Source organism: Enhydra lutris, unplaced genomic scaffold (assembly GCF_002288905.1).
Source record: "Enhydra lutris kenyoni isolate GAN:26980312 unplaced genomic scaffold, ASM228890v2 scaffoldscaffold33, whole genome shotgun sequence".
NCBI lineage: Eukaryota > Metazoa > Chordata > Mammalia > Carnivora > Mustelidae > Enhydra > Enhydra lutris.
In genome coordinates, this window is record NW_019154117.1 from 23,532,173 (window position 1) to 23,549,028 (window position 16,856).

The following is a 16,856-nucleotide window of genomic DNA, read 5'->3' on the forward strand; positions in this document are numbered from 1 at the left end:
TCCTCTCTAGACAAGAGGGGGAAATATTTTCTCTTCCCGCCATGCATCTATTCTTGTCTGTACCTGGCTTTGGAGAGCCAAGACTAAGGCATGATCTTAGAAAGGGCTCGGGAAACCAGCTGTAGCATGGTCTAGACATTTCTGGAATGAGAAAAGAGTCTCAACCCTGGTCAAGCCCAGTTCACCAGCAGGACAAAGCTCTAATTAGCCATGCCCAGATCTTGCCTCTTCCCTCTGTTTCCTCTGAGCCTCCCCTCTAGAAGTCTGAGGCATCTTAACAAAGAAATAGGGATTCCTGGCTCTCTCTCTGCCTTTCCCCCACGAGACACACGACAAACAGTATATGCAAAGCATCTGGCTTGTGAGAGGTCTGCTGTTAATATCTCATCTTTTCCCATTTCTCCCTTCTCCTAAGTTTGGAAGTTCATTAATCACATTCTGTAGCCAATGGGGAAGTCACTTCTTAAGTTCTAGCGAAAGTAATAATTGAGCTCCAGAGAGCACGCTGGTGTAAACTCCTTCCAGCTATTTGGGGTGCACAGGGAGGATGGGTACTGGGACGAGTCCCAGTGCTCTCTTAGAAGATGGGTACTGAGCCTCTCTTTCGGTTTACTGGGGCAGAGGGGAGAAGCTCAGGAGGCGGGCCCCTGACTCCTACCCTCTGCCGTCACCTCCGCGTGCCTCAATTCCAATTTCCATTCTGTCTTTGTTTTACAGTTGTTCAGCACATCAAGAGACATAACATTGTTCTGAAAAGGGAGCTAGGCGAAGGAGCCTTTGGAAAAGTTTTCCTAGCTGAATGCTATAACCTCTGTCCTGAGCAGGATAAGATCTTGGTGGCAGTGAAGGTAAGAGAACACTCCAGAATGTCTCATTATCCATGGTTGCACTCACGTGTGGAAGTAACGTTATTTCATGTTATAGTTGACCAATTCAGGAGCAAATTATGTCTGCTCTGGTGGATGTGTTCAAATTTTCTGGAACTAAGTGGACAGTGGGAAGGGTGTTTGGGGCACATGTAACTGTTGGAGCTTCTTCTCAGGGGCGACCCACCAGTCCATGGGCTGTGGAGAGCTCTGGGCTACTCTTCCAAGTCAATGCTAACTGGATACTTGGTGGAGGTTAGTAAGGTCCGACAGAATTCCCCCAGACACATTTTGGAGCCTCAATCTGTGTCCTTGGATTGCTCAGTGTTTTTGCCAAGCTCAGCTGTAGCTTGTCCTCGGTGGGGGCCCTACGAGGGAGACTGGAGTCCGCTTTTCCTCTCAGCCCTCTGCTCTGCTGACATCTTCTGTTACAACTTACCCTGTCCCTCCTGAATGTCCCCAAAGCCCCAGGATTGCATACAGGGCGGCATGATTCCGTCCTGCGGTGGATGGCATCTCTTGGGATTCCAAAATCCCAGGAGACACACGGTTTTACTGAAATAATGGAGGCTGAAAGTCCCTAATTCCCACCACTGCCCGCCCCCCACCAAAACTCAAAAAGGAGACCTGGTCTTCAGTAAGATAAATGTTACTGGAGGGGATGAAATTTCCACCGAGCTCTCTAAAATATAGGAGTTAACAAAAATAGCACAAAAGACTTCAGCAGATCTTTTACATATGCATTGTCAAAACTAAAAAAAAAATCCCAACTCACCAAGGTGTTGAATAATATATGTAAAAGACTTAAAAGAGACCTATATTTATAAAATGAATTAAATGGCAAAGGAATATGGGCTTGGCTAGTATAATAAGATGTAGCTTCTTGGCTTCACGGAAGATGATTGGGTTTTCTTTGTTTCTGCCAAACAGAATGTAGCGTTCATTTACTAGTTACAACCAGGACAAACTTCATGTTTAAAAGTTAGCTGTCTATTCCATTAGTGCTGTACTTAGCATCAAAGTATTCTACTATATACATAATAGGTAATTGAGGGGAGAGAAACTTCTGGAACTTACTCATCCTGCGGACTAAATACACTTTCTGTTAAAATTCGTCCAAATGAAGAAACAGTGCATTTGCTTCCCGGATATCATCCCAACCTGAGTGGCCTGGAGGCTCTTAGACTCTCACCAAAGGTTTCTAAAAGCTGCACTTTGGAACGAATAAAGGACAGAACTTTCTAGGGAGGGTAAATGTAATATCAGTAAACATCGTCTCACTAAGCTAGGCAAATGGAGAGGGAGAGGGAGCCGAGGAGAGGAGACAGGAAGATGCTGGAAAGATGGGAGGTCAAATGGGGTAAAAGGTGTAAAATAAGAATCCCTCCATGACTTGGGCGTTGTTGGGGGGAGGGGTGGTTATTCCTGTTATTGAGACTGCTTCCTCTTTTCTTTCATTTACCCAGAAAGTTTATTTTTTAAAGCACAAAATGTTCAGAACATTTGGCAGTGTTCTCTCTGCAGTCTTTGCTTTCCTCTGCTGCTTTTTCCCCTCACGTTGGATAAATGGGACCAAAAGGTGCCTCTATTTTTGTAGATTCATAGACTGATAAAATATGAGAGCTAGAAGCAGCTTAGGGAAAATCTGATCCTAATCTAGCCATGAGTTATACGCAAGGACATTGATGACCAGGGATTCCCATTCTAGAGTCATGTTTTCTCCCACTGATATCTGGAGGCCCACCAGGGACCTAAGTCAGGCCTTCAGACTCTGAATTCAGATTCTTGATTCTTGGGGTCACAAGGTGAGCATCTTGGAATGTGAGAAAATTCTGGGAGATTAGGGAATCCTAGATGACAGTGTAGGAGTAGCTGAGGGACCTCAGCCAGATATGGAGAGAGAGGCACCAAATTTCTTAGTGGGGAAAGCCTTTCATTTGAGTGTCATTCTGTATTCTCTGACTGCTTCGCTGTTCTCTGAACGCCCTTGAAGAGAGGGTGTTCCCCGGCTACATTTGGGTCACCCTCAACTCATGTGTCGCATTTCCTTCCCAACACATGCTAGGACAGGGTTTCAGGGCCTGGGCTGGTCCTGACGAAGCATCGCCAGGGTCAGTGGTCAGTGTGGTGTAAACAATTACCCTGCCCACACAGCCTGCCGCTCCCGAGGCTCATCTCCCACTGCCATTACTGCTGAGGCTTCTCCCTGGTTTGAATCCAGTCACAGCCCAAATCCCACCTTTGACGAAGACACAGGACCCGGTCCTCTTGTCGAATAAGTTGGCAAATTCATGACCTACGGTGAGCGCTTGTGAAGCAATACTGCTAGAAACAAACCAACCCCAAATCAACCAAACCAACAAGAACTTGAATTTTCCCCTTTATCAACTCCTGACTCTTTGTGGGCTCGTTCCTTCTTGTTGAAATTCAAATGAAACTGTTATTTCAAGCCTAGAGGACGAAAACGCCTGCAGCTCAAAAATTCATTTCAACTTCAAGGTCGCACACCTAAAACGTCTCCTCTCCACGACCTTGCCTGTGAAGTCTTGTTGCTATCAGAGGCTTTGCTTACGTTTGCCTGAATGACTTCTAGCTTCAGAGAGGGTACCCATTTTCACTTTCTGGGATTCAGAGGCTGCAGCTCCCCCCAAGGCACAAGCCAGACCTTCCCCAGCTCTAGGACGGCTGGATCACAATAGCACATGGACCTGTTACAGAGCTGCTCTCCCCAGCCTGACCGGCCCATTTTTCTGGCCGGGGGCTGGCCAACTGGAAGTGTGTTCAAAGACTATCCCCTGAACCTTGGAGGAAAATGTCTATGGTTCAGTCCTAACCATAGTAAAGTAAATTTTTCAGGAATGAGACAAACAGAATGCCCCTTCCGGGGCCCCGCCCAGCCTGTCACCTCTGAGGAGTTGCTCCTGGAGCTGCTCTTCTCCCATTGAAGGTACCCAGGGATGTTTGACAGGCTTTCTGCCCGTTGCCTAGCAACCCCTGCAGCATTGATTATGCGTCTAAGAAATAGCAGCTATTGTCCTCTTTCCTTCTCTAGAAGGAGCTGACTGGTTTGAAATCCAGGGCTTTGCACGCAGACTGACAGATGTCAGTTTCCTGTAAATTGTGGCATCGCCTGCCCCAATTGATTTTAAGAACTTGAGGGATCTGCAGGAACCGGTTTAAGATGGACGTGATCTGAAGGCACTCAGGAGCCCACAGGGGCTGAGCGTCCCTCTCCCATTAGACTATCTCCCCGTTTGGGAGCCAACCAGAGTGACCTTTTCTTGATAGTTTTTGGATGACCTTCGTTTTTTAGTGAGATGGATGCAACAGCCATTTTTTACCCCTTACGCTGAATCACAATTGCAGAACCCATGAAGAGGGTGAGAAGCGGAGGAACCGGTCTTTGATCAGAATGAGTTACTTTACCTTTAAGTAACTCAATTACCAAGGAAACGCTTCACGGTAGTTTCCCTGCATTAGCTGTGGGTGCGTTAACTATTTTTGGCTCTATCCAACCTGCATTTCGATAGCTACAATGCCTACAACATTTTCCTGTACTCTGAATGCACGCTGATTTTTGTTTTTTAAATATAGCCGCAAGTGCGCGTCGTCGGATTCATGGCCTCTCCTCCCCCTCTCCACTAACTCAGGTGTATTTCTAGAAACACAAAAAATGCTGCATGCAAGACAGGCTTTGGAAATTATATAGAACCCAAGTCTCATGTTTTATAGATGAGAAATCCGAGACCCAGGGAAGTCGAGTGACTTCCTCGAGGTGTAAGTTAAAGAGAGCGAGAGGCACCCTACAGGAACATTTGAGACCAGGAATGGTGAGATCTGACTTCAACAAGCACTTCCTTCTGAATTTTTGCATTTTGCGATTCTGAGTATCTTCTTGTTAATGGAAGAAATAATGCTGATTTTTTTCATCAAGGGTTTTGGAAGAGTTGACTGATGAGCGCTCTGGTACATTGCCGTTCTGCAGACCCTAAGTAGCATCTAACATGTTTTGCCATTCCTGTGTCTGGAGAGCCCGACCTTAGCCCCTCGGTCCACACAGCTGCCATTAATCCATCCACTCTCTGTTCAAGTTGCTCCTCTTAGGAGAGACCTCCCCTTGCCTGCTCTGCCAGCTAGGTCAGACCTCCCCATCATATCCATTAAGGCATCTGTACTTGTCTTTTATGGCATTTGTCAAGGTTGTTAATTCTATATGTGTCTGTGAGCTTATCAATGGCATGACTGCATGTCTCCTCCATTAGAGTGACATATCCTTGAGAGTGGGAACCATGCTTTTTAGTACATTGTCCAATATCTAGCAGCGTGGAATAAATGCTTGTTGAATGAATGACGGGATGGCTATTAACCGATGTTCTTTAGCTTAACTCCCACATTTTGCCAATGAAGAAATGGGAACCCGGAGAAGACGAATGACCCATCCAAGGTCACGTAGCTTGAACAAGGGCACTTAATGTCAGATCTAGGACTAAAACTCAGGCCTCCCCAACAGTCTGATGCTTGTGATGCACCGCATTTTTTACTTATTGAATTTTGCACATGCCCTGGTTGCCCCAAGTGAGGAAATTCAACATGATGCCACTTACCAAGTAATGCAAAGGAATGTGCTAGTTGTGCTCATCTGTATGTAAGGATGAGAGACACTTTGGCATTTTTCTGAGTAGAAATGCAATTCAAGGAAATAGGTGGAAATAAAGAAAACTGGATTCTGGAGTGAATATAAGCAAAACATCATTATCAGCTTTGATAAGAATAGTTGTAGCACGCTCATGGGAAACCTCACTCAGGCTGATTTAAGCAGAAAAGGAAATTTATTTGCCGAAGCTACTGGAAAACCTTGCTACTAGTGTCCTTGCTTCAGGTACTGCTGGATCCAGAAAATCAATTCTCCATGTATGTATCTCCTGACTCTGCTTTCCTCTGTATTGACTGTATTCCCAGACTGGTTCTCTCCTTTCCACTGTGGTAAAGACTTGGCAGCAATGGTTCTGGGCTTAGATCCTGAAATCCTAGCAACCCCAAAGAGAGCTCCTCTTCCCCAACAATTACACCGAAGTCCAAGGGACAACTCCTACTGGCTTGTGTTGAGTTGGTCCTCTGACTTGCTGAATAATAATCTGAATACCCAGGCCTGGGTCACATACACATCCTTGGAAATGGAAGGTGAGGTCAGGTCTACATGACACACAGAGACTGAATGTGGGTAGCCATGGTTCCCTGAAGGAATATTAAAGATTCCATCCCTGATAAAAAGGGTGAAGAGCTGTTCCTCCTGGTCTGTAGACTGCTCAAGAAGGAAAAGACAGTGTGTTCAGTGATTCCACTTCATCTTTACACCAGGCCACCTACCTGTGGCCCAACCATCCAAGGTCATCACATGGCACAGATGAGGCCCCCTATGGGGAAAGAAGCAAGTAGAGCCAGTTGTCTCAGAACATGGATAGGGCAGAATAAGGGCTCCAAAAGGAAAGCTCATTCTTTCCTGTTCTGGAACAGTGAAACAATCCATAGACGAGAAAGGGAATCAAGAGTTCATCAATTCCAAGGCACATTTATCTCTAAGACAGGGGGCTCTTTTCTTTCTTTCTCTCATTTTAGGATTTTTAAAATTTTTATTTTTTTGTGGCAGTCACCTTATCAGTCCTTACATCTTGATTAATCATGAACTTTCCCTCCCATTCCTCCCTCTTCCTGTACTCCCTTCCCACTTCTCCATGGATACTGGCATGTGAAATCCTTGTCCCCACAAAATGGAAATGGAAGATGACAAGATGAGTATATTTAAGAGATCATTCATTAGTGCTGTCCTCAAAAAGGAGTTTGTGTACCTTAACAGGACACAGTATTGCAGAAAATGCTATCGACTCCCACTTTTACAAGTCTCTAGGAATAGAAATCATCCAACTTTTAATAGTGGTTCATTAAAAGCTTTCACTGTCTTTATGGCCCAGACATTGTTTAATAGATTTCTATTGTACCTTAGTGTAAGCCCATTTTTTCCTGGTGCGCGCATGCGTGTGTGTATGTGTGTATGTGTGCGTGCACACACACGCATGCTTACATGCACACTCACATAGGCTATAGGAGGGAGAGTGACATCTTCCTGGTGAGGACCGCTCCTGTGCTTGAGTCTGGTAGGTTCCAGTAACTACTTTGCCCCATTAATGTCCGCTTTCTAGAAACTTCAACTTTTAACCTGTGATGGGAAGTCTGTTTTTTGTCTTGTTAAGTGGTCTTATTAACCCTATTTTCTGGCTCATCTCCAATTCATCCCCATCTTCTCAGAAATGCTAAACCCCAAACAGTGCATTTCACTGGAATGAGGATTCCTCTGGTATTCAACACAGCTGGAGACTTCATTTCACACTTCTGTATCTCTAGATGGGCCTCTCAGTAGCTGTGCTGCTTTTTCATTGACTTTAGCATGATAACCCAGCTCCAATTGAGTCACAGTCTACCCTGATCCATCAGCAGCTTTAGTGAAATCAGCTCCCATTTTCAATTGTATTTAAAGCCGGTAGATAAATTGCAGCTCTCCTTACTGGAGGACAACTTCTATTTCATTCCTTTGAGTCAATATCTCTCTGTTGCTACGAATTAGTTTCATGTCTTCCAAAGACTTAGCATTTATAATATGCGACTTGATGTAATATGCACACAGAAGTCGTCAATTTCACCACCCAAATTATTGCAAGCATTTTAAGGCGTGTGAAATAGGACTTGGCCTTGCATTTCCCATTGGATGGTCGACTCGTTAGATTCCAAACTGTAAGAGTTAGCGTGGCTGTGAAAATAAAGATAGCAGCAATCAACACCCTGGCTATGAATCTTGTATTTGAAGCTGTCACTTGGTACATAATTAAAGTCCTCGCAAAGGCCAGTTACATATGATCGAGTTGATATACACAGAATGTTGGTTTCTAGTACACAGTGAGTACTGAGTGCGATCAATTTCCTTTTCATATAATCACTTTGTTAATTTTTACATTTGTCAGGATGTAGGGGAGCCACCTACTGAGCCCTCCTTGGTTTTTAGGATCTTCTTTCTATCCTGTCCCTGAATTTAATACAACGTAGTCTTCCAAAGTTCACAGTTGTAAGAACTTGATAAAAGCTTCCTCTCCTTTCTTCAGAAGAGACTCTATAAGTTAGAAGAATCTCATAGCACTGGGACTACAGATTACTCTAAACCCTTGGCTAATCGTTGCCCAAGAGAACCTTACAAGAAGGGAATCTGCCTTAATGTTATTTCAGTTTAGTATTGTTTTCCAGCAGTCCCAAAAGTCATGTTGACCCACCGATGGCCTATTGAGGTAGCTTTTATGGAACAGGGTTGTCCAACAGAATACAATGAGAGCCACAAATGCAAGCCATTTGTATTTTTAAATTTCCTAGTATGTACATTAAAAAGGCAAGACGAAACAGATGAAGATAACTGTATTCATACATTTTATTTAACTCGACATATCTAAAACAGCATTTTAACATATTGTTGATATAAAAATATTAACGAGATGCTTTATTCACTGCAAGTTTTCAAAATCTGGTGGGTATTTTATACCTATAGCACATCTCAATTTGGATTAGCCATATTTCAAATGACCACCAGCTGCTTGTGACTGTTGGCTACCCTGTTGAACAGTGCAGGTCTAAGAGATATCAGAAGAGTCAACAGGTCTTGCCCCAGTGAACCTGACCCAGAAGAACTTAGGCACATTGACAGACATTCTTACGCATCTGAGTTGTTTCCTATGGGGGTTTACTCACTGGTCTCTGTTTTAAGCATGGTGGTGGGCACTGGGCACGATGAAGTCTTACCATAATGATCTCTTCTTTTCTTATCCTTCAGCTTAACTTTGTTTCTTCGATGATAAAAATTATAGGAAAAGAATATAAGATCAGTGCTTTAAAAAAGAACGCAATCTCTGTTTAACCTTGTGTCTTCTAAACCACCTGCACTTTGAAATGCATGATCATTTATCCTATCCTACAGCATTCAATCACATGGGTCATTTCCAATAAGCTCTCTTGCCTCTCCTACTAGCTTCCTATTAGTTAGCCTTAATATTTCATGGACGCATTTGAGAGGAATGTTACTTTTCCCTTCATTTTTTTCCCCTGACTTCTATTTTGCCTTTACTAGTTTCTCGGTTCTGTGCTGAAGTTTACCGCATGCTGTTCAGTTCCTCCAACTCTGAATCGGTGTGTGCTCAAGGCAGTAACTCACTGTAGCTCTGGATGAAACCTCTCCCTTGAGAATGTCTTCAGAAAGGACGGTAGCTTTGAAGTGTCAGGAAATTCACCGGGAATAAGAAGAAACGAAGCTACAAAGAAGACACCAGGAGTAAGAAAATAGCAATGCTCAATGATGGGGCAAATATGCCTGTCAAAGTAGAGGCGATTGTCAGCGAGGGAAGCTGCCACCTCATGTCCATTGCCAAGGACTCGGGGAACCAGCCAAGCCTCCCTTAATTGAGTAAAATGACAATCAGCCATGGTACGAAAACAGAGATGATTTTTATAAATAGGGTTGATAGCAGGATTTTTCCAGCTTCTGATTGCTGTCTGGCTATGGTTCCACCCTTAGAAAAAAATTCTGTCCTTCGAGTGCCAAATTCAGAAGATGATTTTGCCCAACTTGTTACTGCCATATTTTCTGAATCTCTTAAAATAGATTTGAATCATAATTTAGAAAAAGGACCCAACAGGCAAAAATGGATGGGTACATAGGATAAAGCTCGGGTTTGTGAGAGGCACTCGCCCCACGAATAGTGAAATCTTTCTTAAATCTTTCTTAAATCTAAAAATTTTACTGAAGCATAGCTTCTGACATTACATGGAGAATGGTCTCTTCCTACAGTAGATTCCTTTGGGGAAATGGAAATGTTAGGTGCTCGTTAGCTCTTTTAGTTTGGTGTCCTCCCCCCAGAGAAAATCCTGTCTTCTCTCCATCCTACTCCTCTACCGCATTGCCTGACTCTTCTGTCTCTCTCTCTCACACATGTACACACACTTGCACACACACTCACATACACACAGTCTAGTGTTCTTGAATCAATGCTATATAGCTAAACTTAAGAAAAGAATTTACGTACAGAATTTGTTCCCGTCTTGCAGTGATGGCTTAAAGGGCCTTCTCTAACTCACTGTTAAAGACAGGCCGAGGCCCCACAAATAAGCTATCTCAGCAACACAGGGCAGCCTCTGAGTAAGGAGTCTTGATCTCTGAGAAGACACCAGAGGCTTCAAAGGGCTTTCCGAGGGGAATGGGGGCTGCCTCCAGGGCCCGCTGTTCTCATGGTGGGCCATCTCCGTGCCTTATCCATGCATCTTTTGGCCTCCCTGGATCTTCATGTGAGCAAATCGAATGCAGACCTCATTGTGGTTTTGATTTCAAATGTCGTTCTCTACCAGGGACCCTGGGAGGCATCTCAGCTTACACTACCTCACTTAGTCCTCCCGGTGACCCGGTGAAGTAGACGATCTCGTTTCCCTCACTCCACAGAGGAGAAAATCAGAGTTCAGAGAGGTCCAGAGCAGTGTCAGAATTTGAATCCAGATTTTTTTTTTTTTAACTCTAAGCTAGAACACCTTCTTTTTGAGTACCACCATTGTGAGGACCTGTCTTTTGACTAGAAGGAGAGCACAAACATCTGTGGCCAGCCCATCAGGAGCCAGTGGCTCGGGAAGTCTCCTCTTCATCCTTATATCCTCCTGCCTGCTTTCTCTGCCTGTACCTGGACCCGCGCACCACCTTTCCAGAACGTTCACTTTTCATTCTTTCCTGGTGCTCTTTTATCTCTAGTTTACATAGACCTCGTGGGTCAAGGGTTCTTTTATTTGCCCAACTCTGGATTCTGCTGTCAAAGGAAGTAGTGGAGACAGATACTTACCCAAAACCATAATTCAAGTCCAAGGGTAAAAGGCGTTCCCATGTGTGTATTTTGTTCCAGCCAATGACAACATCCATCTCCTCCATGTCTATCTGCTTGCCTTAACTATGATTTTTTTCCTACCTAGGAATTCAACAAAACAGTGATTGGATTAAAAACCAACCTAAACAAGTCATCGAGATAAACACTTCTCATGTCCCTATGCAACAGGGATGAAGGGGCTGAGTTTGGGAGGGTATAAAGCTTGTTTCTAGAGCTTCCGGGGAGCAAAGCCCCAAACCCCAGGCTCTCAGCCACTCTTCATTTTGTTATTAAATGAAGAAATGTGTAGTTTCCATGGCAACAACCCTACCAAAGTTTTATAGCCTCTCTGAGTATTTGCTGGACCACATCTCACTTTTCAAAGCAGGTACTCTGAAGGGACCCTTCTCAAAACCACATACTAAGGTGAGAATGGGGAACCCCACCACCCGGCCCTTTTATTCAATGTGTATCTCCAGAATTTGGCATAAGACACAACTGCCTCTAGCCTCAAGAAAACTCTAGATATTATTTCTGTCTTTCTGGGTCAGGTCGTCCCTGGCAAGAAAGCTTCAAATCCGGCTAAAGGCAGTTTGTGAAAATGCTAGGTTGCAGCAGAAAAGATTTGGTGACCTTGTTGTTGCCTCTGTCATCTTAATGTTTCCTTGTCACTGAGGTGAGGCAGGCCCTGCCTATTCCTCCGTGCCCTCCTGTGTGGAGAGCGGTCTTGGGCAGGCTAAGTTACATAGCGCAAGCTCATGATGTGGCAGACTCGATGACGAGCCTCTTGCCCCCTTTGGGAATGAAGGACTTGCTCCCTCGCTTGCTGAGAAGGTTGCAACCTGGGGGGACTCAGAAAGTCCACTCAAGGTCACTCTCCCCTTCTGAGCTGGTCTCCATCCAGTGGTGGGCTGGGATGAGTCTCCGAAGGCCCAGCCCCCTTACTCAGGACAGCTCTGAAGGGTCCTCCTGGAGGGGTGGACGGGACCTGTTGAGACTGCACCGCAGCTGAATGTCCGCCATGCCCAGACCCTTCCAGCAGGTGTTAATACCAAGGGTGTGTCCTAGTAAGTGTCTTGGCTGCTGATTTCCATGCCAGGGTCTTTTCCTCAGACACTAGCATGGAAACCTTGACTTATGGCACATCCCAAGGTCTAGAAGCTTCCCACGTCCGGGGTGTCCCCCCCCAGGAAAGCAGAGTCAAGGCAGCGAGCTACAGTAGGACCACCAGGGGCCTGGCAGTGTTCTTTGATCCTGGACGTAGTGCATAGTCCCGAACTCATTACACTTCTGATGGATGACAGCGCTTTCATTCTGCTCCAGGGTTCAATTTTTTGTGACTTAGGGATGTTCACATTTGCCATCTAACACTGGTAAGGTCTGATGAGTCTCCAAAGAAGGAGAGGTTCATGTACTCACATGCCACCTTTACCAGCAAGAGTCCTGTGGGCATCCCTTCTCCTTGTCCCTTAACTGTGGCTGCTGTCACTAATCACTACAAACTCAGGGGCTAACAACACAAATGGTTTGTCTCATGGTTCTCATGGTCAGATGCCCAAAGTCAGTTTTACTAAGTGAAAGGGAAGGTGATAGCAGGGCTGGCTCCTTCTGGAGGCCCTAGGACAGAAAACATTTCTTGGCCTTTTCTGGTTTTAGAGGCCATACACAGTCCTTGGCTTGTGGCCCTTTCTTCTAAGTCAGCAGCATAGCACCTGTGTTCTGTATGACCTCTGCTTCTACCTTTACATCTGCTCTCTTCTGACCCCCGCTTCTCACCAAAGGTCCTTTGTGTGGAATGACCTGGAGCCCACTTGGATAATCCCTCCACACCAAGACCCTTAACTTACTCTCCTCTGCAAAGTCCCTTTGGCCATGGAAGGTAACATTCATAAATTTTGGGGATTGGCATGTGGACGCCTTCATGGGGTCATTGTTCAACATCTGACCCCAGTGACCACGACTGAGTGAGGGTTCCAGGCAGAGGGACGAACACCGGCAGAGACAGGGAGGCCTGGCCTGATGTCATATGGGCAGCTGTGGAGATTTGTTCTGGAAAAGGGACATATCAAGTGATCAGACTGGTGGTGCCTGGGAGGCTCAGCTGGTGAAGAGTCTGCCTTCAGCTCAGGTCATGATCTCAGCGTCCTGGGATCGAGTCCCGCATCAGGCTCTCTGCTCGGCAGGGGAGTCTACTTCTCCTTCTCCCTCTCCCTCTCCTTCTGTGTTCTCCCTCTCTCTCTCTCTCAAATACATAAAATCTTAAAAAAAAGAAAAGTGATCAAACTGGACAGAGATGCAGGTGAGCTAGTTCATTTAGGATGTGTGTTCCACGCTTGAATTAGAGTTAATTATAAGGGTGACATACCTCCCTCTTTGCCCATAAACACCTGAGGCCAGGACTTGGGTCACCATCTTCCTGATGCCACCACAGCTCTGGCTCTGTGACCAACCCAGGGCAGGAGCTGAGCACAGGTGTGTGCCCTCAACAAATGCTAGCTTTGCCCGAGGACACTGCAGTGGTGGAGTGCTCTGAGAAGAGAACTACAGGCACCAGAGCCTGGCTGGCATGATCCCAGGCAACTTCATCTTGGCGACGTGATGGCCTGTTTGGCACTGACTGGATGGGGGCATTTGCTGAGCCGGCAGTGTGCGTGGGCACGGGGGGAGAAGGCTTTTGAAAGTGTTATGTAATAAACCGGGCACAATGATCACAGTCGAGGCTGGAAAATGGGTATGTGAGGGTTCCTTACGCACTTCTGTCTACTGAGCGGTTCCATAATATGAAGTTTTTTTAAGTTACGTGAGCAGAAATGAGCGGCACATGGCATCCTTGAAAGCTTAACGGGTATCAAAATGGAAGAGAGTCTGTGGTAATAATTGGGGGAGAAGAGGGATAAAAAGGATGAAGACTCTGAAAAGCTCACGTCTGTTACTTCTGAGGAAACATCTGTATGAGCGCTTCATAAACTGCAATGTGTTCCAGAACCCTGAGGGGCCGTTCCTCAGTTTTTTAATGCAGACAGTATTTCCTTGGGAACAAGGCCATTTCCCAACTTTTGTATAATGAATGAGATGAATTTCCTTTGCATCTAGGAGCCTTAGGGCCCGCTGGAGTCCTTCCTTCTCCACACTCAACCTTCCCTTAGACGTTCTGGGTTTGAGGTGTGTTGATTTTCTCCCCTCTCTGCCCACCCCCATCCCCAGACGCTGAAGGACGCCAGTGACAACGCGCGCAAGGACTTCCACCGTGAGGCAGAGCTGCTGACCAACCTCCAACACGAGCACATCGTCAAGTTCTACGGTGTCTGCGTGGAGGGCGACCCACTCATCATGGTCTTTGAGTACATGAAGCACGGGGACCTCAACAAGTTCCTCAGGTAGGGTGTGGGGGGAGGTCTCGGCAAGGGGCTGGAAGAGGGAGGAGGCCTCCACTGTTCAGACGGCCTGAGAGAGAGGACAGGGAGCTCCTGAGAAGGGTCAGGGGTGCCCCTGGAACATTCTCTGGTGACAACACCAACACGTTGTACAGAGAAAGGAACGGAGGACACAGGAGAAATGAGGGACAGGAGAAATAAACTGACTTACTCTTTGGGGAAGGGAACCAAGCAGTGCCTTTATTTGCCTTGAGCAGAGGTACAAACGGAAGTTGCCCATTTACAAGCATGAAGAACACATGGTCCCAGTAGTGTGGGCTGGGAGACTGCATTCTCCTTCCTCGTCTATATCAGCAGCCACGTCCTCCTGGGTGGGTCTCCAGTTGCCTCAACTCCCAGGTGGGCCTGAGCAGGACCCTCTGTATGTCATCTGTGGCTCAAACACTCTGTGTTCTTTCAAACATGGCTGTCTCTCAGCCTGTGGTATCTTGGCAGGTAGCATAATTGAGGAGAAACAGGAAAGATGTTGGCCTTAGTTTTCTTAACTGTGAAAGGGGTATAATACTATCCACATCAAGAACTAGTGTCAGGATGATTGCGATAATAGACGATCAACATATACTGTCTCTACAGCCACATGGTTGAGGGATCTGCAATCCTGGGGATGTTCGACCTCTGTTACAGTGACATCTAGATCTCTCTGTCCTCCTCCAGTTCCTGGGGGTCCTGGAAAGGGCTTTCTGAAGGAGTGGGCACCAGGCAGCCTCTGAAAAATTCAGAAACTGTGATGTTTAATAAGTCTGTCACTGAGAGAATGGTGGAGGCGGGCGGTGTACTGCTGTGCTTAGAAATGTCATTATGCAGTTTGTACCTTCTGGGTCACTTTTACGAGGCTCATGAATACCCATATAATTTAGTTGTCCTTTACTGGTATGGGTCCCCCTTCTCAGCCTTGCTTATGATGGTGTTGGCGGAGGGACTACCAGTGACACTAGGAATCTGTAGCCAACTCTCGGCTCTCAGAGTCGGTCATCCTGATGTTTTACTCAGTGTCAGAACTTTTCCTTGCAGGAGAGAGGAGAGGGAATGATGACAGATTTTGTCTTTCAAATCTCATGTGAAAGGAGGAAAAGAAGCTACTTTTGGTGGAGGTCTAGTTGCTCGTAGAAGTATTTTCCCCTTGTTCCCACGTTCTAGGCTACTTCTCTAATTAAAAATGGTGCTTTCCAAAAACAGAGCATAATACCCCAAACATATTCAGCTAGATGCAACTAAATGTTTCTGCGAGCTCCTACTGTGTTTGCGCATGTATGCAAGTATGTGTGTGTGTGTGAGCATGTATGTAAGTGAGAGCGTGTGTGTGTGTGTGTGTGTTGATCCTTTCACTTTTGGCTCAGCCAATCTTTCCCTAGCTCTCCTTCCTGCTTCCAGAAGGAACAGGCACCTGATTCTCCCTGGGTGTCTTGCACAAGGCATGGAGTTACTAGAAATCTCTCCCTCTCGATTTCAGAATCTGCTGAACTCTGGTAGCAAAAGGTTTTCAATGCCAAGAAGCAGGTTCTCAGGCATAATAATGCACTGTGAACTACAGTCCGTCCTCCATTTCTGGAAGGGAACCCAGTCCCTAAATGCCATGACCATGTCCCCACATGTCACTGGCTCTGCCCTATAAAGGCAGATGTCTACAGTGTCCTCTCGCCCTTTTTTATTCATTCCAAAGCCATACATCAAACACCAACACCTTGTGCTAGGGTGACTGGGAAATGAGGAGAAACACATAGTTCTTGCTTGCAAAGAGGTGCCAGTTTTTCCTCTAGAATCTCTCCCAGAATCCTTCCAACAAGTTTGCAAGCAACAACAGCTAATGTTATTGAGCATTTTAAATGGTTTAACTTGTATAAACTTAATAAATTATTATTATAATCATTTCTATTTTACGGTTAAGAAAAAAAAACCTGAGTAATAGAGCTGAGATTCAAACCCACAGCCTCTGGCTGCAAAGCCCAGAGCTTTAAGCATGCATTGCTTCCTCTAGAGGTACCCGGTGAAAAAAAATAAGAAGGAAAGTAGCATGCTGTGGAATTCAGAGCCGGACCACGTGGCTAAGTGCCCACTGTAACCCACACTTGGAGAGAATAAGCCAAGGAAAGATGAACAGCCTCCCTCATTAGAAGCCCACTGAACCCTCCTGCTTCCCCAGCCAGGGTGCTAATGGCACTTTTCTCCTTTTAAGTCATGTTCTTCCAGAAGAGGTAAAAATATGTTTTTATTTCCAGGAACTTCAGGGTAACCTGGAGAATGAAGCAGAGGACTTTTGTGTTAACTTTATTTATACTCCTCTTGGGAACTTGTTTAGAAGAATTGCCTGCCCTCTTTTTACAGCAGGACTTTCTGCTCAAAGGCTTCTCCTGTTAAAAGGAGTCTTGTTCAAATACTCAAAAGCAAGTAGAGGAGACAACTGGTTTACAGTGCAGGAACCTGCACTAAGACTTCTCCTCTTCTCTGGAGTCTTTGCAGTGCATAGATTCTTAGAAGGGTCCAGATTCCTGGGGCTGACATAAGGTTCTGGCAAGTGAGCCAGATTTGATTTGAATCTATGAAGATTCCATCCTGGCCTAGATCCTCTGGATATTTCAGGATTTCTCCCAGTTCGTGTGTTCTTCTAGGTCTCTCTGCTGGTGTTG

At 45.6% G+C, this 16,856-nt stretch overlaps 1 protein-coding gene across 2 annotated transcripts in view; it reads left to right on the forward strand.

The window, feature by feature from the left end:
* LOC111153613 (neurotrophic receptor tyrosine kinase 2) overlaps positions 1–16,856 on the forward strand; it is a 318,559-nt gene that overhangs the window by 236,201 nt on the left and 65,502 nt on the right. For both annotated transcript variants that reach the window (XM_022512747.1, XM_022512746.1), the window contains 2 exons: positions 718–848; positions 14,003–14,175. In XM_022512747.1, the coding sequence (XP_022368455.1) occupies positions 718–848; positions 14,003–14,175 (304 nt within the window). The remainder of the gene's footprint in view (positions 1–717; positions 849–14,002; positions 14,176–16,856) is intronic.